We start from the raw sequence: 27150 nt of genomic DNA, 5'->3' as shown, positions 1-27150 counted from the left end.
GGTCAGATTCCTGGACCACTTCCCTGCCCCACCGCCTGCCTGCCCGTCCCTTCTCTTTATCCTGCTCCTGAGCTCCTGGCGTCCCGGGTTCCCCTTACTGTGTTCCCCAGGGCAGCCCGGTAGCCCGGAGGGATTCTTGCCCACCCAGCAGAGGACGCCCTTGGGGAACCAGCGGTGACTGGGAGGCTCTTGCTTTTCATGCCTGAGAACCGCTCTCAAAGTCTCTCTTGAGTGTGGAATGTTATCTGTGTGGCTGCCTTCTTCATCTGCGGAACGGGGATAGAACGCCCATTCGGCACTGCAGGGCCAAGTGAGGGGGTCATAACTGTCCCAAGGGGAAAGGTTTTGCTCTGGCAGATGGACTGGGCAGGATCTCAGCACAGAGCGGCAGGCTAAAGGCTCTGAGATGTTACTCCTCAGTAAATACACTTCTCCACCTAGGTTCCTAAGCAGGCTTGGACTTAGAACGCCTCTCTCTGTGAGCACCTGGTGCGCCCCCAGGTCCTCAGGGACTCACTCCGGTGTTATTACAGACCTTGCACAGTGTCATCTGAGTCCCGGGGTCTGGTGTCACCCAGGAGATTGGCTCCTGTGTTTCAGACCTCTGTGTGGGCTTACGTGTTCTTAAATCACATCTCTTTAAGCCAATTCCCACTCCCTAAACCTGCAGTGTCAAGGTTGCTGGCAGAATACAGAAGACCTAGGGAAAGGGGGTGACGGCCGTGCTCACCCCTTATCTCTGCTTTAATTTCTCTTTGCTTTTGTCTTGTTGTGGGTCCTGGGGTTGGCCTGACTTACTCTGCCTCTGTGATGCGCCCCCTGTTCCCAGCAGCGTGTACGTGCCGTAGAATGGGTACCTGTGCCCGCCTCCCGCCCTGCCTCAGTGCTTTCCTTGCTTATTTCTTCCTCCTGTTTCTAAAGTGATTCTGTTTGGACTTGGGGGTTGACCTTGGTTGATTAAAATAGCTTGTTACCAAACATCGCTGGTGCATAGTAGGGCATTTATTTTACTTTGTAAAAAAAATAGATTTTTGTCCTTAAATGGGTGCCCCTTCCAGGCATGGCCGGGGAGGGGCAAAGGCAGCGCTGGGCATCTCCTCCAGAGCCCAGCTGTGGCGCCCAGGGCCGCGGGGCCCTCGCTCTGCATTGGAGCCGTCTGTCTGCTGAGACCCCCGTCCTAATGCTCTCTTCTCCATGTCACCCCCCCCCCTTTCTCCTGCAAGGTTCGGCCACCCTTCACCACTGGCAGCAGCTGGCCCAGCCTCACCTGGGGGGCATCCTGGACCCCCGGCCCGGGGTGGTCACCAAGGGCTTCCGGACGCTGGACGTTGACCTGGACGAAGTGTACTGCCTTAACGACTTTGAGGAAGATGACACAGGTGACCACATTTCCCTCCCGGGCCTAGCTACCTCCACGCCAGTTCAGCACCCAGAGACCTCAGGTGAGAGGTCCCGGGCACGCGTGACTGTCTCAGGCAGCAGAAGTTACCCAAGCCGGCCTCAGGCCTTCCCAGAGGAGATGCAGGAGCCGCCCACGGCCGAGGAGGAGGAGGAGGAGGAGGGGTCTGGTGAGGGCACCGCCGTCAGTCCTGTAAACCTGGCACCCCCACCGGAGGCGGAGTTCTGGGCCATTCTCACCTCTGTTCCCAGCACCATCCGTAGTGGCTCTCTGTCTGTAGCTTCCGCTCGTCTGTGTGGGTGATGACGACAGCGTTCCCCCGCGGTTCTGGGTTTTTAAGAGTCGATGCCTCCTGTAACAAGCTGGGGTGCTCCCTGCCCACCGTGGAGGTGCATGGCCCAGCGGGCTCTTGGAGGGAGCAGGAAAGGCTGCTAAAAAGAAGTGGATTTTTGGTCCCTACCCCCTTCCCCCCAACATCTGCTTCCCGCCCCATCTCTCCTTGTGTCTAAGACGCAGTGTCTCAAGTTCCCTCATGACTTCCAAACTGAGCTGAGTCAGGCAGTTTTAGGGGAAATTATGGATGGTTCAGAAGGTGAATGAGGGAATCCGTTACCTACACAAGGCATTAGAATTGGACACCCAGAAAGTGTACAGGATTTTAGACAACACTTTGATGCATCAGCCTGTTGACTTTCTAACTGCAACGAGGGTGCATGTGTCTTCTCACAAGCTTATACGTGCGTTCAAAATGGATTTTTTTAAAAAGTGTTTTAGCAACAGTCCTTAACCCAGCAAACCCTAAGACGATGTCAGTAAGTTTTTTTAAGAGAGAGAGGACTCTAGATGAATCTCGAAAAGAGTCCTGGCTGATCTCTGTGCACGCACCTCACCCCCCTCCCCAAAGTATTGAAGACCTGACCATGAGCTTGCAGAATTACTCACACGTCCTAGACGCCACTGGGCTGAAAAGCTTTGTGTTCAGGGCCCTGGGATCAGACAGTCATGTGTTTATCCCAGACTCCCTGGGCCGTCTGGCTGCTTGGCCTGAGGGGAGAGACCCAGAAAAAGGTGAACTGACCCAATGTCATCATTCTCATGACATTCCCAAGTCACTGAGTTTGGGGAGGGGATGTTCATCTTTGTGATCAATGATTTTCATTCCTAAAAGCATAACACTCCCCATGAAATCCAGGGCAGGAGAGAGCTGAGGTTCATGGACGCATCTCCCATACCCTGTCCAGGTTCACACTCTTGTGACTAAGGGACTTTATTCAGAACCTTTTCTCTTTTCTCTGATGTAAACTAGAGGTGTCATCAAGTAAAAAGATTGTTTAGCACACAGGTTTATTTATGGTGTATTTTTTTAATTTTTAAATTTTTATTCTTATTTTTTTAAATGGAGGTACTCAGGTTGAACCCAGGACCTCGTGCATATTAAGCACACATTTTACCACTGAGCTATGCCTTCCCCCCATTTTTATTATTTTTTGAGCAATCAAGTTACCAGATTAAGCTTGCAAGGGAATGAAAATGCTTATTATTTAAAATCTTCTCACTTAAGAAAACCAGCTTCACTATTGTCACCTCCCTTTGTCATCGGCACTGGTGCCCATCTGGAAGGCAGACAGTGGTACAGGAGACACTGTGTCTGCCGATTTTGTGACTGAAGGGGCGTCACATCGAGTGTGGTGACCCCTCCCTGCAGTCCTGCAGGTGGAATAGAAGGTGAATCCTGTAAGTTTAAAGAAGCACCATCAGGTTTGTCTTCAAGAAGGTGTAGAGAGGGAAGAACGCTTAGCAATCAGCCAGAAATATCTCGAGGTCAGCGGGCGCGCGCGGGCCAGCTGCAGGACGCAAGCCCTGACCGCCGTCCGTACCACACACAGAGGCATGTTTATTGCTGCGTCCCTCCTTACTCCCACCTGCAGCAGACCCGTCCCACCAGTCTTACTTGAGAGGCACACAGACGTACAGTATAAACTGTAGAGGGGTCGGGTTGGAAGTGTGCCACCAAAAAGAATCACGTAGACTGCAGGAGGTAGTTTAGGGGTCATTTAGACGAGGGCTCTTTTGATCTTGTTTTCAGGGAAAGACTGGTTAAAAGCTCAGTGAAGGGGGGAAAGGCATGAATCATGACTTGGCTCTTTTTTTTCCTCTATCGGGGGTGACAGAACCGTTTTGATTCTTGGAAGGTAAGAAGCACGTCACTCAATAAATCATCCTAAAGGCCCCGAGTGGCGCTGTGCACACGATCTCGGAGGCACAGGTAGACGCGAGCTTCAGCAGGAAGGCCTGGGCCTCCTGCGTCTTGGGATTTGTATCCGGGCTGGCCTGGTCCCTGCCTTGGTCTGCCCTTTCCTGCTGCCAAACAGCACCATGCCAGGAGCTGCCTTCTGCCTGGGAAGACTTAGTAGGGAGAAACTTTGAAGACAGAAGGTAATTAACCTTTTCTCTTCCAACTGGTCTTATGGGAGGAAATTGGGAAGACTTGTATATTAGGCACTTTGGTCGAGAGCCTGCTCTCTCATGGAGGAAAAATTTTGAGTACTGAAAAAAATTAATGAATATATTTTAATGTATTATTGTATCCTCATTTGATTTTTATAACCCCATGTCTTTAAAAAGGATGAATCCTTGTTATTATATTTGTAAATAATTTAGATGATTAAAATGGATTATTTAAAACAATTTTTAGATTATAGTTTTACTTTATTTCAGTGACATATTTTATGTTTTAATTTATATAGGAAGTGTACTTTATCAGAAATAGACATGGGGAGGTGGGTGTAGCTCAGTGGCAGAGCGCATTCTTAGCGTGTATGAGGTCCTGGGTTCAGTCCCCAGTACCTTCATTTAAAAAAAAGAGAGAGAGAGAGGTGACTTCCTACAACTCCCTAAAAATAAAATGTAAAAAACCTAGATGAAATAAACAATTTTTTAAAAAAAGCAATGCATTAAAAAAGAGAAGAAATAGACATAATTTTGTACTGACAGTGCTCTGAATTTTAGGTATTAATGTGTAAAGAAGAGCCTGCATGTAGTAAAAGGTTTAAGATCAGAGGTTTTTTTGTTTTTACTTTGTACTTCTTTTCCTTCCCTTAACAGAGGCACTGGGAATTGAACCCAGGACCTCGTGAATGCCAAGCATGTGCTCTACCACTGAGCTATACCTCCCTTCCTAAGATCAGAGTTTTAAAGTCATACAGTTAAGCCGGTAGATGGTTGGATGGATGGACTGTCCAGTTGAATTATCTTGGATGCCTTGATTCTTAAAGGGAAGACAGAGGCGGGATTAAAGCAACAAAGAAGAAAGCCAAGGTCAGTTTATTTAATACTCATACGCATGGAGACCATTTCCAATGGTCCTAAAGTCATAGCAACCTGTCCGACAGCAGTCCTGCAGTGGAGTCGTGTCACTTTGGGGCCAAGATCCTCAAGTAAGTGTTGAAGGCAAAAATTACATTTGGTCAGAAATGCTCTTGAAAATCCCCTGAAGCTGCAGCACTTGGACCCCTGGAGGCAAAAGTCGAGAACTAGCTTCTTTAGTAGCTTTCTTATTTGATACGTAGGTCCAGGTTCTGTTTAGGAGTCGGTTACTGAAAAGGGAGGGGCCAGCTGGTGGAGGAGAGGAGGCAGAGGGAAAGCTCTGGAACTGGGTATCACCGAAGCTTTGGGGCAGGGGCTGGTGCGAGCAGAGCCCTGTGGTGGGCATCCTGTAGCACTGCCGGTCCCACTGCAGAAGCAGGACCCAGATGGGTTTGTGAGGGAGCATTGCCTGTGGGGACCTGATGGATCTGGAAAGGAAAGTCAGGTACATTTGGTTCATAGCCCCTGGGCTGTGCCTGCGGAGAGAGTTGACGAGTTCCCACTCTGATGGGAAGACATGTCAACCCAGCCCTGGTGTGCGCGGTTATAGGAGTTTGGTCTTTACGGACAGGAGATGCTGAGGACGCCCTGTGTTCTTGCATCAGAATATAGATTAAACCAGAGCAAAACAGGCCACTTGCAGCCTGAAGTAGAAGAATGAGTGACGAACCAGATAACTAATTCCTCCCAAACAGCGCAGAGTCAACCCTGCTTAAAATTTCCAGAACAAAGCCTGCTGGCCAGAATTGCTTCCTCTATGGAATCTCACCGCTGAAAACCATAGGAGGGCCCTCCAGTGCTCCGAGCGACAGGCACCAGGCAGGCACCACGGGGACAGCTGAGGAGTGGGCGTCTGCACACCGCCTGCTCTGACGGAGGGCCCTTAAGGGAGCACGTGGATGGGAGCCGAGAGCCAGTTGCGCCGCCTAGTGACGCACGGGGGAAGTGCGCTCTTGAATGGGAGAGGTCTTGGCTGCTCACCCAGGGCTCCCATGTGCCTGTCCATGTCCGCCACAGGGCGGACAAGAAGGCAGGGCATGGGGTCCAGCTTTGTTGGCATCCAAAGGATCCAAAGACATTTTTGCATTTTTCCTTTTGGCATTTTAACAGCGTTAAAAAAAAATCCCCTTCTGAAGATACCCCAGGGGCCCCTCCAGGGAATTTCTGGTCCTGTCTGTGCAATGTTGTGAGGTCGTTATCTTTTAAGTCGCATACTTTTTTAGATGAAACAGGGTAGACAGCTTGGTATAGTAGGGTGAGTAGACTCTTTTTCTTAATTTTGCAGGAACCAAAAGCTTACTTTTGTACAGAAACCAGAAAAAGAGCTTCTGATGTGGTTCATAGTCTCTGTGCTTGAAACCTCCCTGGTGCCTATGGCTGGATGTCTGTACCAGGGACTCGGGGGTTCCTAGAGCTGCAGGACCAGACAGGGGCTGTGTTGAAGAAATGCTTAAGAAGCAGAGAAAAAAGGTTACAGGTGCATGGTAAGCCTGGAACTCAGGGCTTAAGAAATGTCATCTTGTTAACACTGTGTAGTTTAAAATGACTTTCATTTTTTAAAAGAAAAGCTGTACTGTATCCAAAACTACCTTTGATTTCCCACCCCCCCCAAAGAGGAACACTTGTTGAAGTGCTGTTAATCCCAAGCAGCATTTATATTAATGATGGAGTGTAGGGCAAGCAAAGGTTTTTTGTTTGTTTTTGGTTTTGTTTTTTTAATATACTTTTATTGAAGTACAGTAAGTTTACAATGTTGTGTCAATTTCTGGTGTACAGCACAATGCTTCAGTCATACAGGAACATGTATACGTTTTCATATTCTTTTTCACTGTAAGTCACAAGATATTGAATATAGTTCCCTGTGCTATACAGCATGAACTTTTTGTTTATCTATTTTATGTATATTGTTATCTGCAAATCCTGAACTCCGAGTTTATCCCTTCCCACTGTCTTCCCTCCTGGTAATCATAAGTTTGTTTTCTATGTCTGTGAGTCTGTTTCTGTTTTGTAAGTAAGTTTGTCTTTTTTTTCTTTAGATTCCACATAAAAGTGATAACATATGGTATTTTTCTTTCTCTTTCTGGCTTACTTCACTTAGAATGATGATCTCTGGGTCCATCCATGTTGCTGCAAATGGCATTATTGTATTCTTTTTATGGCGGAGTAGTATTCCATTGTATAAATATACCACAACTTCTTTATCTAGTCATCTGTTGATGGATATTTAGGTTGTTTACATGTCTTGACTAGTGCTGCTATGAACCTTGAATTAAGGTTCCCTCTGGATATATGCCCAGGCCTGAGATTGCTGGATCATATGGTAAGTCTGTTTTTAGTTTTTTGAGGAATCTCCATACTGTTCCATAATGGCCGCACCAAACTACATTCCCACCAACAGTGTAGGGCTCCCTTTTCTCCACAGCTTCTCCAACATTTATTGTTTATGGACTTTTGAATGACGGCCACACTGACTGGTGTGAGGAGACACCCCATGTTTTGATTTGCATTTCTCTGAGAATTAGCGATACTGAATAATTTTTCATGTGCCTGTTGGCCATTGTATGGCTTCATTGCAGAATTGCTTGTTTAGGTCTTCTGCCCATTTTTGGATTGGGTTGTTTGGTTTTTTCTTATTATCTTGTATGAGCTGTTTATAGATTCTGGAGATTAAGCCCTTGTCAGTCTCATCTTTTGCAAATATTTTCTCCCATTCTATAGGTTGTTTTTTTGTTTTGCTTATGGTTTCCTTTGCTGTGCAAAAGCTTGTAAGTTTAATTAGGTCCCATTTGTTAATTTTGCTCATATTTCTACTGCCTGGGTAGATCACCCTAGGGAGAACATTGCTAAGATTTCTGTCAGAGAATGTTTTGCCTGTTTTCTTGTAGGTGGTTTATCATGTCTAGTCTTATATTTAAGTCTTTATGCCATTTTGAGTTTATTTTTGTGTATGGAGTGAGGGAGTGTTCTAACTTCACTGATTTGCATGAGGCTGTCCAGTTTTCCCAACACCACTTGCTGAAGAGACTGTCTTTTCTCCATTGTATATTCTCCCCTCTTCTGTGGAAGATTAATTGACCATAGGTCTGTAGGTCTATTTCTGGGCTCTCTTTTTTGTTCCATTGATCCATATGTCTGTTTTTTGTACCAATACCATGCTGTTTAGATCACTGTAGCTCTGTACGATTGTCTGAAGTCTGGGAGGAGTTATTCCTCCAGCTTCATTCTTTTTCTTCAGTAGTGCTTTGGCAATTCTGGGTCTTTAGTGATTCCATGTAAATTTTAGGATTATTTGTTCTAGTTCTGTGAAAAGTGTCCTGGGTAATTTGATAGGAATAGAACTAAATCTGTAGATTGCTTTGGGCAGTATGGCCATTTTAACAGTATTAATTCTTCCAATCCAAAAACATGGGATATCTTTCCATTTCTTTAAGTCATCTTTAATTTCCTTAATTAGTGTTTAGTAGTTCTCCCCGTATAAGTCTTCACTTTTTTGGTCATATTTATTCCTAAGTATTTTATTTTTTTGGATGCAATTTTAAAATGGATTATTTCTTTTCTTATCTTTTCTGATATTCATTGTTAGTGTAAAGAAATGCAACTGATTTCTGTATGTTAATCATCTGTCCTGCTACCTTGCCGAATTCTTTTATCAACTCTTAAGTTTTTGTGCAGAGCTTTTAGGGTTTTCTATATATAGTATCATGTCATCCACATATAGTGGCAGTTTTGCCTCTTCTCTTCCTGTTTGGATCCCTTTTGTTTCTTCTTCTTGCCTGTTTGCTGTGGTAGGACTTCCAAGACTGTGTTGAGTAGAAATGGTGAGAGTGGGCACCCTTGTCTTGTTCCAGATTTTAGTGGAAAGGCTTTCATCTTGTCGCCGTTGAATATTATGCTGGCTGTGGGTTTGTCATAAATAGCTTTTATTATGTTGAGATATGTTCCCTCCATACCATCACTTTGGTAAGAGTTTTCATCATGAATAGATGTTGAATTTTATCAAATCCTTTTTCTGCATCTATTGAGATGATCATGTGATTTCTGTCCTTTCTCTTGTTGATGTGGTGTATCACGTTAATTGATTTGCATATGTTGAGCCTTCTTCATGTCCCTGGGATGAATCCCAAAGGTTTTAGATGGAGCTTTTGCCCCAGGGACTCATCATAGAACTTTTTTTCCAGAAACATTCATGCGCAGTTATATAAGGAAGTGACAGAAAAAATCTTTAGGCCATTTTTCTGTGTCCTGATGGTTTAGTTTTTAGGAACAATTCTCAAGCATTGCTTTTTTCTTTTCTTTTCTTTTCTTTGTAATGGGCATGAAACTGACAGGAAGAGATGCACCGCCCCCAGTGTGGTTACCCCTTGAGCAAAAGACAAGAAAGTTGCTAGAAGCTGGTAAAAAGGTTTAAAAAAAAAAGGTATTGATGTTCTCAGGGCTGAGTTTAAGCCATGCCTTTAAGCTTGATGGACAAGGCTTTTATTCGCTAGGTTTGTTTTCGCTTGGACAGGAAGGGTCGGCCGCTGGGTGCTACTGTTGATGTGGCGGGAATTAAAGGAGGTGGGGGAGGGGGAGAGAGAGAGTGAGAGTGTGTGTGTGCGGTGAATTTACAGAAATGGCTGAGCAGATCTAAGTCATACCACATGTTCAAGTTAAGAAAAGGGGGAAAAGGTCAAGGCATTTTGTTTATTTCACAAGGTGGGGAAGAGTGTGAAAAGAATACACTGGCAGGCGCTCGGCATGTCACAAAGGTGGAGCCCCTTTCTCCAAGATCTTGGGGTATATTTGTCATTTGTAAAATATTTTAATAAGTTACTTCTGTGAGCAGACAGTTGGCTTGGCCTTCCTCTGTACTCCAAGGTCCCCTTGGAAGCAGCCTTGGGTGTGAGGTCGCAGGTCCCTGTAAAGCTCAGTGGGCGCAGCTGCACCCTGACAGCTGTGTGGGCTCACGGGAGGGTCCTTCTAAGGACTGGGTGCTACGATGGCCTTTAGAAGGAAAGTTTCTAGTCTCCGCTGGGAGTGGCAGAAGGAACGCACTGTTGGGATTGACTGACACGCACGAGCTGGTGTGTGCAGATCTTAACATGTGGACGGCCAGGCCGCAGAGTCCACTCGTCCTGCAGGTCCCTTGTCCGTGTCCATTTCCTCTTCTCACCATTGGTGCCCTGGGCTGCGGGGAGAGTGTGGGTTTTCCTGCCCATCTTTCCTGGAGACCCGAGCATTCCACCAAGCCCCAGTCACCCTGGTCTACAAAGCACGCTTGCAGATACTCCTCAGCGAGATCTGCAGGGGCCTTGGGGAAGGAAATCCCAACCCACTGGAGAGTGTGGGGGCCAGGCCAGGGCTCCCCGTGACTGGCTGCAGCAGCACCCAGCTTTCCAGTCGGTACCAGGTACCACGTGCCCCCAGGGGAGCACAGCCAGCTCCGGGCGGAACGCACACCAGGGTCGGTCAGGGAGCAAGTGAGCGGGGTGACTCTCCCCCCTGTAAAGCCCTCCAGGGTCCCCACTGCAGCGGCTGAAGGGTGTGGGCTTGCACGTGGCATGTCCTCAGAACAAAAAATCTGTCCGCTGGCCACCTGTCCCCAGTTCACCAACGTGGACAATCTTGAATAATCAAGGATGACTTACATTTAAAGGTTCTCTTTGATAGATTAGGATTTTGTGCCAGTGTCAGAACCTGGGGGATGAGTGCAAATTACAATAATAGAGAATTAAGGTTTTGGGGGGGTGGTGAATGCAAGTTTATTCCTAAACACTTGGTGGATGCTTGTCAGTACAACACTGAGGTCCTCCAGTCAGACTGAGAAAAATAATGCGGATTTAAGTAGGAGGTCCGGGCATTAAATCCAAGAAGCCCTGTCCTTGGAGGCCCCAGGGGAGCAGCAAGAGGTGAACTCGCAGCACCTAAGGGCCCTGGGTGCTGAGGGGCCCAGGGACTGGGGTCGTGAGCCCTCGCCCGAGTCCCCGCTCCCTGCCCTGGGAACTCGCTCTCTCCTGCACACACAGCTGAGGGCTCAGCCCCTCGCGGCTCTGAGGCCGAGCAGGGAGCCCGGGCGACTCACTGTCTCTGTGTTGTGTCCCAAGGAAGGGAGCTGCTGCAGTGGCCTGGCGAGCAGTGGTGACTCGGAGAGCTGGCGGGTCCAGGCGTCCCAGTGGTATTGCGGAGGGGCCGAACCTCTGGCTTTGGCATTTTTGATACTTGTTGATCTTCCTTGGTCTTCTAAAGCTGTCCATTGCTTCTGGGGAATGAGGACCTCTGAATTTTAGCAGCCTTTTCCTATTCCCAAAACCCATTTGCATAAGATGGGTTTTGCTTCTGCTGATGCAGCTGTGTCTCTAAAATGTCCATCTCACCCTACCTGCTGCAATCGAAGCTCCAATACATGAAGGGGTGGAGGAGGGAGTGAACGTGTGTGACCTTCTGATTTGATGCGCTGGCCATGTGTTTAAGTGGGGCTCGCCTCCGAGTTTAAATCCAGCCTTTGCTTTTGTCTGATTTTTTAAATTGTTCTCTCTGTTTCAACTGTTCTGCCTTAATGACTTGTACTTACTGCATTTTTCTTTCCTCCCTCCCAAATAACCTCTCACATCTGTTGTTTGGGATGCTTTTCTCAGGTTTTTTGTTGCTTTTGTTTCTAGATCTTATTGCAGTCAGAGAATCGTGATTGTTTGGTTGCCTTTTCTTCATAGCTTCTTCCACTTTTTGTTTGGCTTGCTGCGGTTTCTCAGTTGTCTGAGTTCTTAAACCATTACGTTTATTAGCTGAGAACCAAACGATGCATCAAGGCTGTTTTTGACGTGTGTTTGCCACCCACCTCCTGGTTTGCCTGGAGCTCCCTGTGGCCGTGGTGCTGGCTGCCACGCCAGGGGTCTTGGAAGCCTTCCTGGACACAGAGAGATGGGTCGGACCACAATAATTGGGGCAAACCAGTCCTGCGTTTCTGAGTCACCGCCACCATTTTTGTGCTCTGGCCTTGTCCTGCCTGCCTTCAATTTGCGTGTCTCCAATTTTTTTGTTTGTTTCATCTGGTTTCTAGATTTTTGGGTTTTGTTTTTAAAAACACAGTCACACCTGTGTGTGGATCTGTTGGTTTGGGGCACTGATCTCTTCTGGGTTTTGTCCAATCCAAGAGAAAACTTGCCATAAAGAGCTAGAAGATTCTAGTTCGCAGCCTGTTGAATCTTCAGCGTGCTCGTGGCCTCCGATGCGCTGATCGGTTTTCTCCCAGGAGGTCTCTGGGGGCTGAGCTGCTGCGGGGGGGGAGGGGGCGGGCAGGGGGGGTCACCCTCATCTTGCATGCTTTTCGGAGCAGTGTCTTATTTTTTTTTCTTTTTTTTTGTTTGTTTGACCTCTGAGTTATGAATGAGGACGACCGCTGCAATCATGATGTCTCCTTTTCTTACTTATCACCTGTCGGCTTTCTGACGCGTGGTCCTAATGCTTCTGTGACTTACTTTGCACCAGATCCCAGACTTCAGCTGCCTTAACAACACTTTAGAGCTTTAAAGGGCAATCAGTTGAGGACCCCCTGTTCTCATTCGTATTAGAAATCAGACCGCCTAGAGGTGGCAGGACCCCAGCCCAGGGGACCGGTGCCGCTCCCAAGGCTGAGGGTCAGCCCGGCCCGGGCGCTGCGGCTCCTGCCCCGTGGCTGCTAAGGCAGCTGAAGCCCTGTCTCCCTTCCCACCGACCACAGATAGGCAGTAGTGGAGCCAGCTTCCTCAAGCCCCTTTTCATTAAAACAGAAAAGGGAGCCTGTGAGCCTTGCCCTGGGCCCAGGAGCAAGAGCTTCCCCCCACCCCGCACCCCGCCACCCCGCCAGAGTTCAGCACCTATTTGCCAATGAAAAGAAAAGATGTGCCGAATAAGACCTCTGAGGAGGGAACACAAATTCACCCCCAGGGGCCCATTAGCCCTTCAAACTGGATCCACTACTGGCCAAAAGAACGCTGATGGGAAACCCTGTCTGGACTGGGTCAGAAGCTGGAAGCCGATGCTCTGCACCCCGGTGCTCAGAAGTGTGGTTATTTTGAGGAACCACCTTCGATCCAGAACATCTGTCTTTCACCTTGCTCGCCCAGATCCAGTCAACAAGGTAGCTCATCGCTTCTTGCATCTGTCCATGTGGGGTTTTAATTTTTCTCGTGGGTGTACTTGGATGCAAGGACTCTGTTTTGTTCCTCCCTCCCCCCCAATGTAGCCCACCACCCAGGGAAGTGCATGTCCCAGACCAACTCCACCTTCACCTTCACCACCTGTCGCATCCTGCACCCTTCAGATGAGCTCACGCGGGTCACGCCAAGGTAAGGGACCCCGCCGCGGTGGGGGCAGGGGGGGTGAGGTGGGGCATTCCCGCCCAGACTTAATGTCGAGGAAAGGCAAAGCAGAGAGGCTCGTTCAAAACCAACTCTAGCGAGCAGATGTATCTCCCAAGCAGTCACCTATTCTGAGCCCCAGGTTTTATTTATTTTTTTTTTTAAGCAAGACCCCTATTGATTCGGATCCAGCACAGAGAGACCAGGACCCACCTTTTGTTACCCTTTTATTGGCTGTGGAAGATTCTTAGGCCCCTCCTTAACCTGCTGAAGCTTAGAGCATTACCCCCGGCCCTAAGGCCACGTCTGTTGGGTTTTTACCCCAAACTTTGCCTGTGGAGCATGGAGGTCTTCACAGATGGGAATTCGGGAGCCCAGTGGAAGCCCTTGTGCCTTTAAACTTGAGCCCAGGAACTGTGCATCAGAGCCACACTGTGATAACCCAAATGATGGAACTGGAATGGAAGCATGTGCCCCTCGCAGTCCATTTCCCTCCAGGCCTCCAAGAAGCAACAGAGGTTGGCACCGACTGGGGCTGTCAGGGCCAGTGGAAAGGGGAGGGAGGAGGGGTCCTGCCAGGCTGGATCTCAGGCCCCTCCCAGCTTCCAGTGAAAATGGTCTCCCTCCACATGGTGGCGTGACCCCCTCCGCCTTTGTCTCCTGTGCAAGGTGCCAGGGCGAGTGACAGGTAAACCCGCCGGGAGGGAGGCAGACAGGGCCAGCTCGCAGGGGGAAGCCGCCCCAGGAGCACCTTCAACGATGAATGATTCTCCGCAGGTCATGTGAGGAGGACGACGCAGCAGCCCCCTGCCCCGTTGAGCTGAGAGGAGGTGTAGGGCAGAGAGTGAGCCCACGGGCGAGGCAGGGGGTGAGCACACCGCCCGCAGGGCCTGCCCCGGCGGGGCCACGTGGACCAGCTGTGTGTGCACGCGTGGCCGCCACTAACCCGGGACGCAGGCGGGGGTGTGTCTCTGTCGTTGTGCCTGGCTAACTCGGCCTTGACACTGGATACCCCTAACCTGTCTCAATGCCCCAGGTGAGCCGGGCGCCTGCGCTAATACAGGCCTAACCGAGGTTCTCGCCAGAAGGGAGTCTCTAAACCATAGCTTCTCCCTTCCTGCCCCTGGGGAGCCCAGCTTCCCCTTCCCTCGGCTTTGTTTGGAAGAGGTTGTGTTTAAAACCAGTGGGCAGAGCTGCTCCCTGGGACTCAAAGCCGCAAGTCCACTGGGCTTGGTCAGGGACGAAAACGCCTGAGACGGCAGTAGCAAGGGAGGGCTTGTTGCTGGCGTGGGAAAGAATGGCAGGTTGAAAGAAAATGAAAACCTCCCCAGGCATGGCTCTCAGAACAAGCATCTAAGTCTAGACTTTTTTGGCCCTCTCTTGCTTGGCGACCAGTCTGTTGTAGAATTCCTCCGGTGCCTTTGTACAAGCCCACCTTTTAACCTTAGGAATCTGCTGTGGTTTCTAATCCCGTGTTCCTCTGCGTGCTCCTACCCCCCGCATCCCCACTCGAGCTTGTGTGAGACGGGCCGGGAGGCAGGGCCCAGTGACACCTCAGCCTGTGCTTGCTCTTGCCCTGCTTCCCTCACTCCAGGAAACTGCTCCAGAGCTGTCCCGTCCGGCAGGGGAAAGAGAGGGTGCTGACGTCTAGCCCCTGGGGACTACCCAGCTGCCTGTTCCAAGGGGCCCCTTGCAGCCCCTGCCATGGCAGGTCTCATGAGACTGTCAGGAGGGGGGGGGTTCTTTGCCCCCTCCCCCTGGTGGCTCACCCAGCAGCGGGGCAGGGCCTCTGTGCTGTGGGGCTGCCCCCCATCCCTGTCTCTGCTGGTTTTCAGGCGGACAGCACTGCGTTCCCCCCTGCTGCCCCTTGGTTATACTTTCTGCCCCAGCTCCCCTCACTGCTGGATCCCAGCTTCTAGAACACAGTGGGTCTGCAGTCAACATGCCAGGAGCAGAGGGAGGACTCTTTCTGCTTTCCTTTCGTCCCCAGGTTTCATAGAGCCAGGGGCTCTTTCTCCAGATGGTGGATCTCCGTAGACGGAGGTCTGGTCATACCTGACGTAGCTCCCTCTGCCCCTGTGACTCTACTCATCAAAGCAGGCATGCGCGGCAGGGGCAGAGGGAAGAGCACTGGGGTGGGAGTCAGGAGGCTGGGGTCTGCCTTCAGCCTCCCTGTCACCCAAGGGCCCTCCCCTGGGGTCAGCCCATCCCAGGCTACACTCCCCTATCCCATAGACTTGGCTAACTTCTTGCCTCAGGGCAGTGGGGATGAGGAGGGAATGCTAGAATCTGAGTCAGTTTTGTGGGGGAAGAAAGCCTCTCTGCTAAAGGGCTTCCTCTCCCATCCTTTGGGGTCGCTCAGATGTGGGTTCAAATCCAGGGTCTTCCACTGCGTAGCTGAGTGTGATGTCAGTAAGCCACCTGACCCGACCTCAGTTTCCTCACCTGCAAAGGGGATGACTGTTCCTACCGTCTAGGGCTGAGAGACAGGAATCACATGCAGCTTCCTGTTAACTTAACCCCTCCCCTGCCACTTAGGGGATCCACGGCCCCTGGGAGCACAGGGAGGAGCAGACCTGGAAAAAGGCATCCAGGGAGTCCCCTCAGCTTGTCCCAGGCCTGCCCTGCGCCCTGCAGGATACTGGCCAGCGCCCCTTTCCACGGTGCCCACAGGCATTTCTGATGCTTGACCTGTCTTTTCTTATCAGCCTTAACTCGGCCCCAACTCCGGCTTGTAGCAGCGCCAGCCACTTGAAATCCACGCCGGTGGCCACACCGTGCACTCCGCGGAGACTGAGCCTGGCTGAGTCCTTCACAAACGTCCGAGAGTCCACGACCACCATGAGCACGTCCCTGGGGCTGGTGTGGCTGCTGAAGGAGCGGGGCATTTCCGCGGCTGTGTACGACCCCCAGAGCTGGGACCGGGCGGGCCGGGGCTCCCTGCTGCACTCCTGCACCCCCCGGATGGCTGTCATCCCCTCGACCCCGCCCAACTCGCCTATGCAGACGCCCACATCCTCCCCGCCGTCCTTCGAATTCAAGTGCACGAGCCCTCCCTACGACAACTTCCTGGCTTCCAAGCCGGCCAGCTCCATCCTGAGGGAGGTGAGGGAGAAGAAGACGGTCCGGAGCAGCGAGAGCCAGACGGACGTGTCTGTCTCCAACCTCAACCTCGTGGACAAAGTCAGGAGGTTTGGTGTGGCCAAAGTGGTGAACTCGGGGCGGGCTCACGTCCCCACCTTGACTGAGGACCAGGGACCTCTCCTCTGTGGGCCCCCGGGCCCTGCACAGACCCTGGTCCCCGGAGGCCCCACTGTCACCAGTGCCATCGGCGGGCTCCAGCTCAGCAGTGGCATCCGACGGAACCGCAGCTTCCCCACCATGGTGGGGTCCAGCATGCAGATGAGAGCCCCCGTGACGCTCACCTCGGGCATCCTGATGGGTGCTCAGCTCCCCAAGCAGACTAGCTTACGGTGAGGCGGGGAGGAGGCCCTTCTCCTGCAGGAGGCCGACCTGGCTTCCTCCTCCCTCTCCCCCTGCACTGTGCACTCTCCCCTCTCTGTCCGTCCCCTCCTGACCCGTCAACCTCGTGCCTAATGAGGGGAGAGTGGAGACTGTAAGATGTGTACATAGGACCTGGAGACCTGTGTCCTGCCCTGTCTGTTCTGGACCCCGCAGGAAGGGCCCCGGCACGGGCATCGCTCTCCCGGGGGCCGGGCCGCCGGGCCGCCGGGTGGCCTTCCTCCTCCTCTCCTCTGAGAAGCACTGAAACCCCTAAGTGTGTTCTTATCCTATGGATAGGAAACCAGGGAACACGAGGCATGATAGCTCTGCCGCGCCGTGTCTGGGGCGCCTCACCCGGCCCGCCCTGTGGGAGCGTGAGGGACCTCCGTCCGCGGCCACGCGCAGCGGCTGTAGCTTTCACGACGGGGCGGCTGTTCTTTCTTGGGTCCCCGCAGCTTCAAGACCATCACTGTTCGGGCCCCAACAGACGGTCGCTTTTCCTTCAGAGGTGTGACTTTTTCTTCTGCCTCCCACCTGGAGTCATCCTTCCGTGTTTTGTAATCCGCTGTCAGGCCAGACATCTGACCTGCAAGAAAGAGAATGTATTTATACTCCTGCCGCACCGTTCGGTCGGCAGCCCTCGTGTGTCCTGTGTGATTTGTTTTGTCTTTCCCCTTTTTTTTTTTTTTTTTTTAAATATGCAGGGAAGTAATGGTACTGGATGGGAAGTCACAGTGGATGCTCTCCCATGGTCCTGTGACACTGAAATACAAGTGTCAGATGAACCAAGTCGCTAGTGAGATAGTGTGTTTCTGAGACCCAGTGTCCCAGCCGAACCGATGAAGATCAGAGCCAGCAGGAGTTTAGCAATAGGATCCTAAGGAAAGGGGGTTGGGGGAGAGGTGGTGACTGAAATTTCTTAACAAAGAGCAGAACCACAGCCAAGGGTAGTACCAACCCGTTTCTCGGAGAAATGAGGCTTTGGCCGTCGGCTGCTTCTGGTCCTTACTTTGGCCCCAAGACTGGTGCGTGTGCGTTCCCGGCTGTGTCTTCTGCCGCAGCCATTCGATGTCCCCACGTTTGGCCCTCTTGGTTCAGGACAGAGAGCTCACAGCAAAGCCCTGGTGTCCTTGTGCCACTTTGTATCCTTAGGAAAAGGGACAAGTGCAGTGAGAACAGTGAATGAACAAGGGAGCCGACTGTTTTGAACCTTTATTTATTATCTGTGTGTGCTGTATTTTCAACAAACACCCTCTGTCCTCTCCAGCTCGGTCACAGTGTGTGTGTGGCTTTCCAATCCAAGCAAGTAATTTATTTATTCTAATCTGAGGACTGCACTGCACATCACGGTGCTCTGTGGCCACTTGTTCCAGACTTTTATGCAAGGATAACATCGTATGCAAATAAAATTACCATTTTGCACTCCCCCCACCCCCCTCCTCTCCCCACCCCCTCAGAAAAAGGTGTTCTTCAGTTGAGTGAGTGTGACCTTATGTCCACTAAAGATACTTTGAGAAAGCCCCTAGGAGCAAGCTTTGGTCCCACAATTTCAGACTATTCTCTGAACCCAAGAGTGTTGGTTACATTTTCCACTCTCCTCGCTGTGGTAGGTGAGCACTCACTGCGAGGAAAATCTTTTTATTTGAATGTATTTTAAGGCAGTAGGTAGAATAACAAAGGAATATGAAAACCATGGACTGAATGGACCACTTTATGTATTCAGAGACAGGAGCCACCCCCATCACAAAGGAAATACCAGTGTAAAAATCAATTCAGAGGTTGCAGTATTTAGTATAGTCAATAAACGATCAACATTGTGCAACCACTACCAAAAAAGTGTGTTGTAATGCATCTAAAACCAACAAAATTTTATTTGCTAATGAGTACCAATAAAATAAGTTCAAATGATGGGAACCACCCCGCTATTCTGATTTGCATTTTCTTATCTTTTCATTGAGATGATCTCTTTATAAAAGACTTAAATGGTATTCAGCTCTTTGGGAAAATGAAATGAAAGGCATACACTGCTATTATATCCCCTCTTTTACTGTAATACTGTCCCTTGGACAGCCTTCCAATCAGAACATGAAATTCTTCCTCCTTTTCAGGGCTGCATGGTATTCCACCATCTGCACACCTATTGTGAATACATACATAACCCTATGGACCCAGAAGTTCATTCCAAACTTCTGCTACCGCAGCACTGTAATGAAAAACCCTTGCATGTATATATAATTTTGCACATACCTGAACATATCTGTAGGGCAAACTCCTAGACAGATGTTGCCAAATTGTCCTTGGTAGACTTCTGTTGAGGCTTTTAAAAACCAAGGGCAGTGGAGGATAACCAGATGGAGAGTTGTAAGAACCAAAGCATTAAATAAAACTTAACTTTGTCACCTTAATACTGGGAAGCAGCAAAACCACGCAGGCAAACAGGAGTGAGAAGTGGTGTGACCTTGGACAAGCCACTTCTCACTGGGTCCTCCACTTTCTAACCTGTAAAATGGGGACAGTAGGACATGTCAGGGTTGATGAGATGAGGAAATATGTTTTGAACATCTGTCATGGACCAGGCACTGTTCTTTCGATAGCGGGGACACAGTGGTAAACAAGTCATCAACTTCTCTCCCAGAGTGTACGTACAATCCGTTAGTAGGAGAGAGATGACCCCAAACGTGGTGTAGAGAATTCAGATAGGCTGGTGTAAGGGAGTGGGCAGCCAGGGAAGGCCTCTCCAAAGGGGGCATTTTAGTCAACCACTTGAGATCTGGCACGGGAGCATCTGGGTAGAGTGTGGCTGGTGCAAAGGCCCAGAGGTACGAAAGCGCTCAGTGTGTTTGAGGAGTGGAGGGAAGGCCGTCGTGACTATGTTCTGGTAGGTGAGGGGGCGTGTGGTTATGCAGAGAAACAATGGTACTCACCAAATGGTCCGTCTGATGCCATGGTTCCCAGCCACCTTGCAGTGGGCAGGATGAGTTCCAGCCAATGAGTTGAGCAGAGAAAAGTCTGTGCATGATTTTCTGTGCTCCTCTCTTGCCCTGAAGCCACGTGTTGAAACAGTGGTGTCACCAGTTGGCGGAGCCACCGTCATCCTGGTTCTCCGAGGACTCGAGGACTCGTTTGGTCCAGACTCCTTGCCGGCCCTCATTTGACCTGTGACCTGAAGGAGAAACCCACCTTTGTTAAGCCAGTGAGGTATTTGGGTGATGCATCAGAACTCCTGAGGGTAGGGCCCAGGTGTCTGGTTCACCACGTTCTCCGGGGCTCTGAGAGCCGCCCTGCTAGATCAGGCCAAGCTCTGTGGGGAGCTCCTGCCGTGGGAGGGTGGCTTCCCTCCCCAAGCTCCCTCCCGTGTCTCAGGAGCTCGGGGAGGCCAGATGGCTGCAGCCCACCTTGCTTAAAGGGGAGAGAGAGAGTTGGGCGGGGGGTTGTCTGCCCAGCTGGGGCAGGGAAGGCTTTGAGACCAGGTGACCCTGGATCTGGGCTTCTGGGGTGAGCGGGATTTGCCTAGTGGGGAGGACATTCCAAGCAGAGGGTAAAGGTGCGGAGGAGAGAAGGGAAAAGGGGCCTAGAATGCATGTTGCTTCTGTGTTCCTCCTTACAATAGAATGCTCAGTGACAAACACAGGAGGGACAAGAGAGTTAGAAAAACCCCACCATTTTGCAAAACTAACCCATTTAGACAAAGCGGATGCTGCAACCTCTGGGCAAGAGTTTCTCAAGTAGCAGGCTATTTACAGACACTGTACCTTCCCACAGGCTGTTTACTAGTTTTCAAAGGGTTGGGGTACCTTTGTAGAGGAGAAACCTTCATGCACCACTTTAAACCAGTTATCAAACTGAACATGACATGTGGTGTCTGGGGGAGGGCACATTGCTTCTGTGCTGTTCTGCCAAAAATGCAAAACCGGAATCATGAGGTTGACAAACTGACAAACCCAAATTGAGGGACATTTCATAAAACAATGTACTTGTTCCCTTTAAAAACATCAGTGTCATGAAAGAAAGACCGAGGGATTGTTCCAAAATAACGGAGGATAAAGAGACAACTCACGTAATTCATGACCCCCCAGATTGGAAAAGATGCTGTAAAAAGTTGGGATGATTAGAGAAATTTGCGTATTGGGAATATATTTTTAAATATTGTATTGATATTAAGTTTCCTGAATTGCACCACTGTACTGTGCTATGTAAAAGCAAATCCTATTTCCTAGGGGAGAGAAAAGGATCAAAATAAGGGGGCTTGACATCTGTCTGCAAGCCACCTTCAGATATTTCTTGAAAAAGCAAGAATTCGTTTAAAGGAAGATGCCAGGAAAGGAACCCTCAAAAGGCGGGAAGCACCCCAGTCCTATCTGTTTTGTAAACTGTAAGAAGAAGTGCATTATTTTACCTCGTGGCTGTGGCAGAAGGGTGCTCGTGTGGGGTTGGTTTTTCCTCCCTGCTCTAGGCTCAGTTTCCCTCTGTGTATCTGAGCCGTGCCCGCAGCCCAGGGAGCTCCACCAGAGGGCGCCAGGGCCCAAAGGGACGTTGTCAAAGAGGCAGCTGACGGGACCGGGAAACAAATGTCAAAGTCTTCGTTTTTAGTTTTGAAGAAAGAAAAGGCTCAGCATACATTTTGGTGTAAGACAAAAAAATTTGGATTGAAAATTTACTGAGCCAGTTTTTCTTTCTACTGCTTAGTCCCCCTCCCTCACTCCCAGGGCCCAAACAGGTTCTCCAAGCTGGTGTGGGAAGGCGGGAGCTGGTGGGGCGGCCTGCACCTGCCCTGTCCCTGGGCCAAGTCCAGGGTCTGGGAGAAGCCCCGGGTGAGTCTGGGATCCAAGGACAGGTGAGCTCGTTCCCCAGGGATGCAGGCGTTGAGCTAGCGGAAACGTTCCAGAACCCCAGCCCAGGTCCCGACCCCATCACAGGGCCGGGACCACACAGGGCAGGGAAGTACACATGACAGCAAGTGGGTCTCGATGGGAAGATGCCCAGGCGATGCCGGAGTCCCTGGCACCAGAGAGATGTGGGACTCACTTCCAAACATCGCCGGGGCTGGAGAGCAGAGGCAAGTATGCCCGGGGGGCCTTTCCAACAGGACAAAGGAAGTGGACCCAATGTGGGCACCCTCTGTGCCCAATGAGAGACGGTGCACAGAATTTAGATGCTTCCTGAGGAGAAGCTTGTGGAGGTAGAAACTTATTCTGAATTACCCGAGTTGATTGGGAGGTCAGAGTAGAGATTAAGTCAAGATTTAGAAACAGGAAATTAATCTTTTGCACATTGGGGCTCCTGGCAATTAAGTATCATTTCCCAGGAGGATTTATTCTCTGTAGCCAGTAGAGGGCGCTAGGAGACTGCAGAAAACCTGAAGGACCCAGCCCCGATGAGCCAATCGTAAAATCAGATGGGTGTGCTTTTCCCTGGAAGGCAATTCAGGGCTGGCGACTGTCCTAGTAGAGACGTTGAGGGAAGTCACAAGGCTTAGTCTCAACTTACCAGTTGAACTCGAGGGAGGCATTCACAGCCAAAGGGATGGCATATACACAAGCTCGGGGTCTAAGTGCAAAAACTGAGCATAGAATGGGGAGGAAACCTGGAATATCCTCTTGCCACACTCAGCAGACAGAAGAAAGCATTTTTTAAAAAAACTTTAAAAAAGTACATTCTATATGAAGGTGTTTCCATCTTTTGAAATTAACCGCCTCCCATTTTAATACATCTTCCTTTAAAAAAATATTTTTTATTCTTTATGACTAAATCCAGGGTTGGATCAAGTATTTGTTCAGTGGTACTTGGGAATTCATTACATCTAATACCCAAGGTTCAGGCTGATCGTGCTCTGAAGTTCCAAAGACCTGAACACCAGAGAACGAGGCCTTTAGCTTGGACCAGCAGCGGGGAGGCTCAGCGATGCCTTGGGCAGAAGTGAGAGATTCAGGAAACAGGAAGCAAGACAGGAGCCGGGGCCAAGCACTAGCACGGCAGGGAATTCAGCAGGGTTTTCTAGGGCCAGGCAGCTGCCAGGAAGACTGAAGTGCAGGCCAAAGATTAGGGACATTATTAAGAAGGGAAAAACCAGAGATGTGCTGCTGTCCCAGGCTCCGCAAAGACCTAAACCCTAGTTCTCCCAGGGGCTTCTGTTAGTCGCCTGTGACTCTAAGACCCAGAGAAGCAGTGGCAGCATGTGATCTCTGACTCTCCTGTTTGCCTGACTTCCAGCCCTTGGTGGCCTTCATCACCCTAGGGTCCCTAGCTGGTGACTGGAGAAGCAATTGCATTATGTTCTCAGCCGATCTGAGTGTCTGACTCACCAAAGAAACGGTTGCCTGGCTCAGAAACAGGGTAGTAGGTTCGTACCTCCACCCCCACCCGCTGATACCCAATCTCTGGCCCCCTCTGAGGCTGCACTCTCAAGGCTTCAGTCCTGATGGGCCGATTACAGAGGGATGAAGGTGATGGAGGCTTAGACAGGTCTCAACAGCCAGCCAGGCCCCTGGGACTTTAAGGACATGTTGGGCGGTACTTCTTAATTCTAAGTGGTGAAGAATTGGTTGATTATTTTGTTTTTCAAATTGATCTATCATGGGCCACTATTTTTGCAACATACAATAACAATAAATTACATAAAGAACAAATACAAAATACAAAATCAGTTTTTAAACTACTAGAGTCAACAGACATTGTTATATTCAAAAATATAAGATCAAAGTCAGCAGAAGGAAGGAAGTAATAAAGATCAGGGAGGAAATAAATAAAATCGAGATTAAAAAACAATAGGAAAAATCAATCAAACAAAGAGCTGGTTTTTAGAAAGAGTAAACAAAATTGACAACCCTCTAGCCAGGCTCACCAAGAAGAAAGAGAGAGAACACAAACAAAATAAGAAAAGAAAATGGACAAATTACAACTAACACCACAGAAATACAAAAAACCCATAAGAATACTATGAACAACTGTAGGGAAACAAACTGGACATCCTAGAAAAATGGACAAGTTTCTGGAAACATACAGTCCACCAAGATGAATCAAGAAGAAACAGACCACTTGAACAGACTGATCACTAGAAATGAAATAGAATCAGCAATTTAAAAACCTCCCTACAAACAGAAGTCCAGGCCCAGATGGCTTCACTGGGGAATTCTACCAAACATACAAAGAACTCATATCAATTCTTCTCAAACTCTTCAAAAACTGAAAAGGAGGGAATACTTCCAAACTGATTCTGTGCAACCACCATCACCCTGATATGAAAACCAGACCAAAACAGTACCAAGAAGAAAAATTACAGGCCAATATCACTGATGAACATAGATGCAAAAATCCTCAACAAAATATTATCAAACAGAATCCAACAGCACATAAAAAAGATCATACACAATGATCAAGTTGGATTCATCCCAGGGACACAAAGATGGTTCAACATATGCAAATCAATCAACGTGATCCACCACATCAACAAGAGAAAGGACAAAAACCACATGATCATCTCAAAAGATGCAGAAAAAGCATTTGATAAAATTCAGCACCCATTCATGATAAAAACTCTTATCGAAGTGGGTATAGAGGGAACATATCTCAACATAATAAAAGCTATTTATGACAAACCCACAGCCAGCGTAAAACACAACAGTGAAACACTGAAAGCCTTCTCACTAAAATCTGGAACAAGACAAGGATGCTCACTCTCACCACTTCTATTCAACTTAGTCTTGGAAGCCCTTCCACAGCAAGCAGGCAAGAAAGAGATAAAAGGGATCCAGATTGGAAGAGAAGAAGTAACTGTCACTATATGCAGAAGACATGATACTATACATAGAAAACCCTAAAGGCTCCACACAAAAACTACAAGAGCTGATAAAAGAATTTAGCAAGGTAGCAGGATACAAGATTAACATACAGAAATCAGTGGCAGTTCTTTACTCTAACAATGAATTAGCAGGAAAAGAAAGTAAAGAAACAATCCCTTTTAAAATTGCATCCAAACAATAAAGTGCTTAGGAATAAATCTGACCAAGGAGGAGGTGAAAAAGTTACACATGGAGAACTTCAAAACACTGATTACAGAAAATTAAAGATGACTTAAAGAAACAGAAAGATATCCCATGCTCTTGGGTTGGAAGAATCAGTATCATTAAAATGGCCATAGTGACCAAAGCAACCCACAGATTTAATGCCATCCCTATCAAATTACCCAGGACATTTTTCACAGAATTAGAACAAACAATCCTCTAATTTATAAGGAATCACTAAAGACCCAGAATTGCCAAAGCAATATTGAAGAAAAAGAACAAAGCTGGAGGAATAACCGTCCCAGACTTCAGACAGTTCTACAGAGCTACAGTTATCAAAACAGCGGGATATTGGCATAAAAACAGACATATGGATCAATGGAACAGAATAGACAGCCCAGAAATAAACCCACAGAACTACAGTAAATTAATCTTCGACAAAGGAGGCAAGAACATACAAAGGAGGCAAGAACATACAATGGAGAAAAGACAGTCTCTTCAGCAAGTGGTGCTGGGAAAACTGGACAGCAACATGTAAATCAATGAAGTTAGAACACTCCCTCACTCCACACACAAAAATAAACTCAAAATGGCTTAAAGACTTAAATATAAGACAGGACACGATAAATCTCCTACAAGAGAACAGAGGCAAAACATTCTCTGACATAAATCTTAGCAATGTTCTCCTAGGGAAATCTACCTAAGCAATGGAAATAAGAGCAAAAATAAACAAATGAAACCTCATTAAACTCATAAGCTTTTGCACAGCAAAGGAAACTATGAGCACAACAAGAAAACAACCTATGGAATGAGAAAAAATATTTGCAAATGATGCGAATGACAAAAACTTACTTTCCAGAATATATAAACAGCTCATACAACTTAATAACAAAAAAAAGCAAACAACCCAATACAAAAATGGGCAGAAGACCTAAATAAGCAATTCTCCAATGAAGCCATACAAATGGCCAATAGGTACATGAAAAAATGCTCAACATCGCTAATTATCAGAGACATGCAAATCAAAACTACAATGAGGTATCACCTCACACCAATCAGAATGGCCATCATGAAGAAGTCCATGAATGATAAACGCTGGAGAGGGTGCGGAGAAAAGGGAACTCGCCTACACTGCTGGTGGGAATGTAATTTGGTGCAGCTGTTATGGAAAACAGTATGGAAATTCCTCAAAAAACTAAAAATACATTTAACCTATGATCCAGCAACCCCATTCCTAGGCATATATCTGGAGGGAACTCTTAATTCGAAAACATACATAGAACCTAATGTTCATACCAGCACTACATACAATAGCCAAGACATGGAAGCAACCTAAATGTCCACTGACAGATGACTGGATAAAAAGTTGTAGTATATTTATACAATGGAATACTACTCAGCCATAAAAAAGAATAAAATAACGCCATTTGCAGCAACATGGATCGACCTGGAGATTGTCATTCTAAGTGAAGTAAGCCAGAAAGAGAAAGAAAAATACCACATGATAACACTCATATGTGGAATCTAAAAAAAGAAAAGAAAAAAGGACGCTAAGCTTAAAATTCGTATTCATGTTTAAAGACAGAAAAAAAATCAGCCCATTTAAGGAACTGCATACCTTGTTTGTGACCGTTTTCTTTTTGTGAAAAAAAAAAAGTTCATAAAAATGGTTCTCATTTTTAAGTGTCTGCTTTTTGTAATAAAAGTGGTTTTTATTAATGAAATATATAAGAACATACATAGGGAAAAGTGAAAAATTATGAGAACAGTGCATGGTATTCACAACGTGCATGGAGTATTTGCTATACAGACTCCCTGTCAGACTCGAATTTCTGCTGTTCTGCAGTGGCAAGCAAACGCAAAGTTATGAGTGGGGTAGTGATTTTCCACATCAAACACTTATATGCTCACTCTGAATGAACACTGTGTTTGTCAATTTTAAAGTTTTTTATGTGCTAAATGAGCTGATTCTTTTAATTTATCCCACCCGGTTCAGATCGACAGCAGTATCACATGCAGGGATAACACGTACATGCAATCCTTCTATGTTTTCTCTTAAAAACATGCATCAGAGAATAGCACTGGGAAAGGGAAATGAGATTTTTAACGTCTCCACAAAAAGTTCCAGGGAGGCTTGTTTTACGGTCTGTAAATTGTGGATAATAAATAAACAGTACAATTTTTACTTTCCTAACTTGGAGAATAACACTGGATGGTAAAAAAAAAATTTTTAAAGCTTGAGTAAAAATTTACCTGATGGTAAAAGTAACAAGCTAGAAAAGTAAATGAATACTTACATTTACTCAGATTTTAATATATTTTTGGCTTATGGTTGGCAAACTAACCTTACAATATCAAGCGTTGTACGGGGAGGGTATAGTTCAGTGGTGGAGTGTGTGTTTACCATGCACAAGGTCCCGGGTTCAATCCCCAGTACCTCCATTAAAAAAAATATATGTATATAAATAAACCTAATTGTCTCCCTGCCTCCATACAAAAAAAAGAATTTTTAAAAATACTTGAAAAAAAACTTTCACTTGGACCACTACACGAGGTGTCTAATAGA

At 48.0% G+C, this 27150-nt stretch overlaps 1 protein-coding gene across 18 annotated transcripts in view; it reads left to right on the top strand.

Annotated features, from left to right (window-relative positions):
* TRAK1 (trafficking kinesin protein 1) overlaps window positions 1-18502 on the top strand; it is a 116324-nt gene extending 97822 nt beyond the window's left edge. For 4 of the 18 annotated variants that reach the window (XM_031470045.2, XM_031470037.2, XM_031470041.2 and 1 more), the window contains 3 exons: window positions 1224-1568; window positions 12966-13068; window positions 15789-18502. In XM_031470045.2, the coding sequence (XP_031325905.1) occupies window positions 1224-1568; window positions 12966-13068; window positions 15789-16557 (1217 nt within the window). In that variant the 3' untranslated portion in view covers window positions 16558-18502. Of the gene's footprint in view, window positions 1-1223; window positions 4718-10848; window positions 10920-12965; window positions 13069-13857; window positions 14117-15788 lie in introns of those variants that run through there. The other 14 variants (XM_031470038.2, XM_031470044.2, XM_064496681.1 and 11 more) reach the window with 9 other exon arrangements.
* The last annotated feature ends 8648 nt before the right edge of the window (window positions 18503-27150 follow it).

The sequence above is a fragment of the Camelus dromedarius genome, chromosome 17, assembly GCF_036321535.1.
Source record: "Camelus dromedarius isolate mCamDro1 chromosome 17, mCamDro1.pat, whole genome shotgun sequence".
NCBI classification, from domain to species: Eukaryota; Metazoa; Chordata; class Mammalia; order Artiodactyla; family Camelidae; genus Camelus; species Camelus dromedarius.
The sequence above is the reverse complement of the archived record's forward strand: the minus strand, read 5'-3'. Positions and strand labels throughout refer to the sequence as shown.